The 771-nt window shown below is 37.9% G+C and overlaps 1 protein-coding gene across 1 annotated transcript in view; it reads right to left on the minus strand.

Annotated features, from left to right (window-relative positions):
* LOC103214092 (ATP-binding cassette sub-family A member 6) overlaps positions 1 to 771 on the minus strand; it is a 74,588-nt gene that overhangs the window by 11,719 nt on the left and 62,098 nt on the right. The window contains exon 23 of the mRNA XM_042783539.1: positions 416 to 493. Coding sequence (XP_042639473.1) covers positions 416 to 493 — 78 coding nt within the window. The remainder of the gene's footprint in view (positions 1 to 415; positions 494 to 771) is intronic.

Genomic DNA, 771 nt, shown 5'->3' on the forward strand with positions numbered 1-771 from the left:
TTTGGCCTTTTGATCCAGACTTCAAAGGATTTAAGTTACAGTTCATCTGTATGTTCTGCTACAAGTTGTCTCAGATTTGGAAGGAGGAAGTAGTAGACTATGTTGTTGTTATGTGCCTTTGTGTTGGACCCAACTCATAGCGACCCCTCCTTGGGTTTCTGAGGCAGTATCACTACGGAAGTAGTAGACTATAGAAACACTAAAAATAATTTTATATTGAATTCTGGACTTGTCATCCAGTCCATTCATGCAAATAAAAAGTAAACCTAGGATTTAGAATCATTATGTCTGAATATAGTTCTTCACTTAAGACTATGCTAAAAATACTTTCAAAGTGAGCACACTTAGACAAGACCAAACAGTTTTACTACATGATATCCATCCAGAAGAGCAAGTGGCAGAAAGGCCTTCTCACTATTAAGCACACTAGAAGATCAACTTCATCCAGGTCGTAAATTTTGTCTTTAACTATTCCATACTGCTCATAGATTTTCTGCAAAAGAAAAATGGCCAAATGGAAATTGATCAGTTTCAAAATTTGTGTTTAATAATACAAAGTTTCACATATAGAACATTAATTCCCCTATGAAGCTTAACATTCCTACACACACTGATGACAAGTCATTACCTGCCGAGAAGAGAGAAGGGTCTCCTAGTCAAACCTGTCTGTCTCTAAATGACCTGGTAGTCTATGACTGGTTATTGTTGTTGTTGTTGTTGTTATGTGCCGTCGAGTCGGCCCAGACTCATAGAGACCCCTCCTTGGGTTTC

Source organism: Orycteropus afer, unplaced genomic scaffold (assembly GCF_000298275.1).
Source record: "Orycteropus afer afer isolate SDZICR_OR568_19922 unplaced genomic scaffold, OryAfe1.0 scaffold00018, whole genome shotgun sequence".
Taxonomy (NCBI): domain Eukaryota; kingdom Metazoa; phylum Chordata; class Mammalia; order Tubulidentata; family Orycteropodidae; genus Orycteropus; species Orycteropus afer.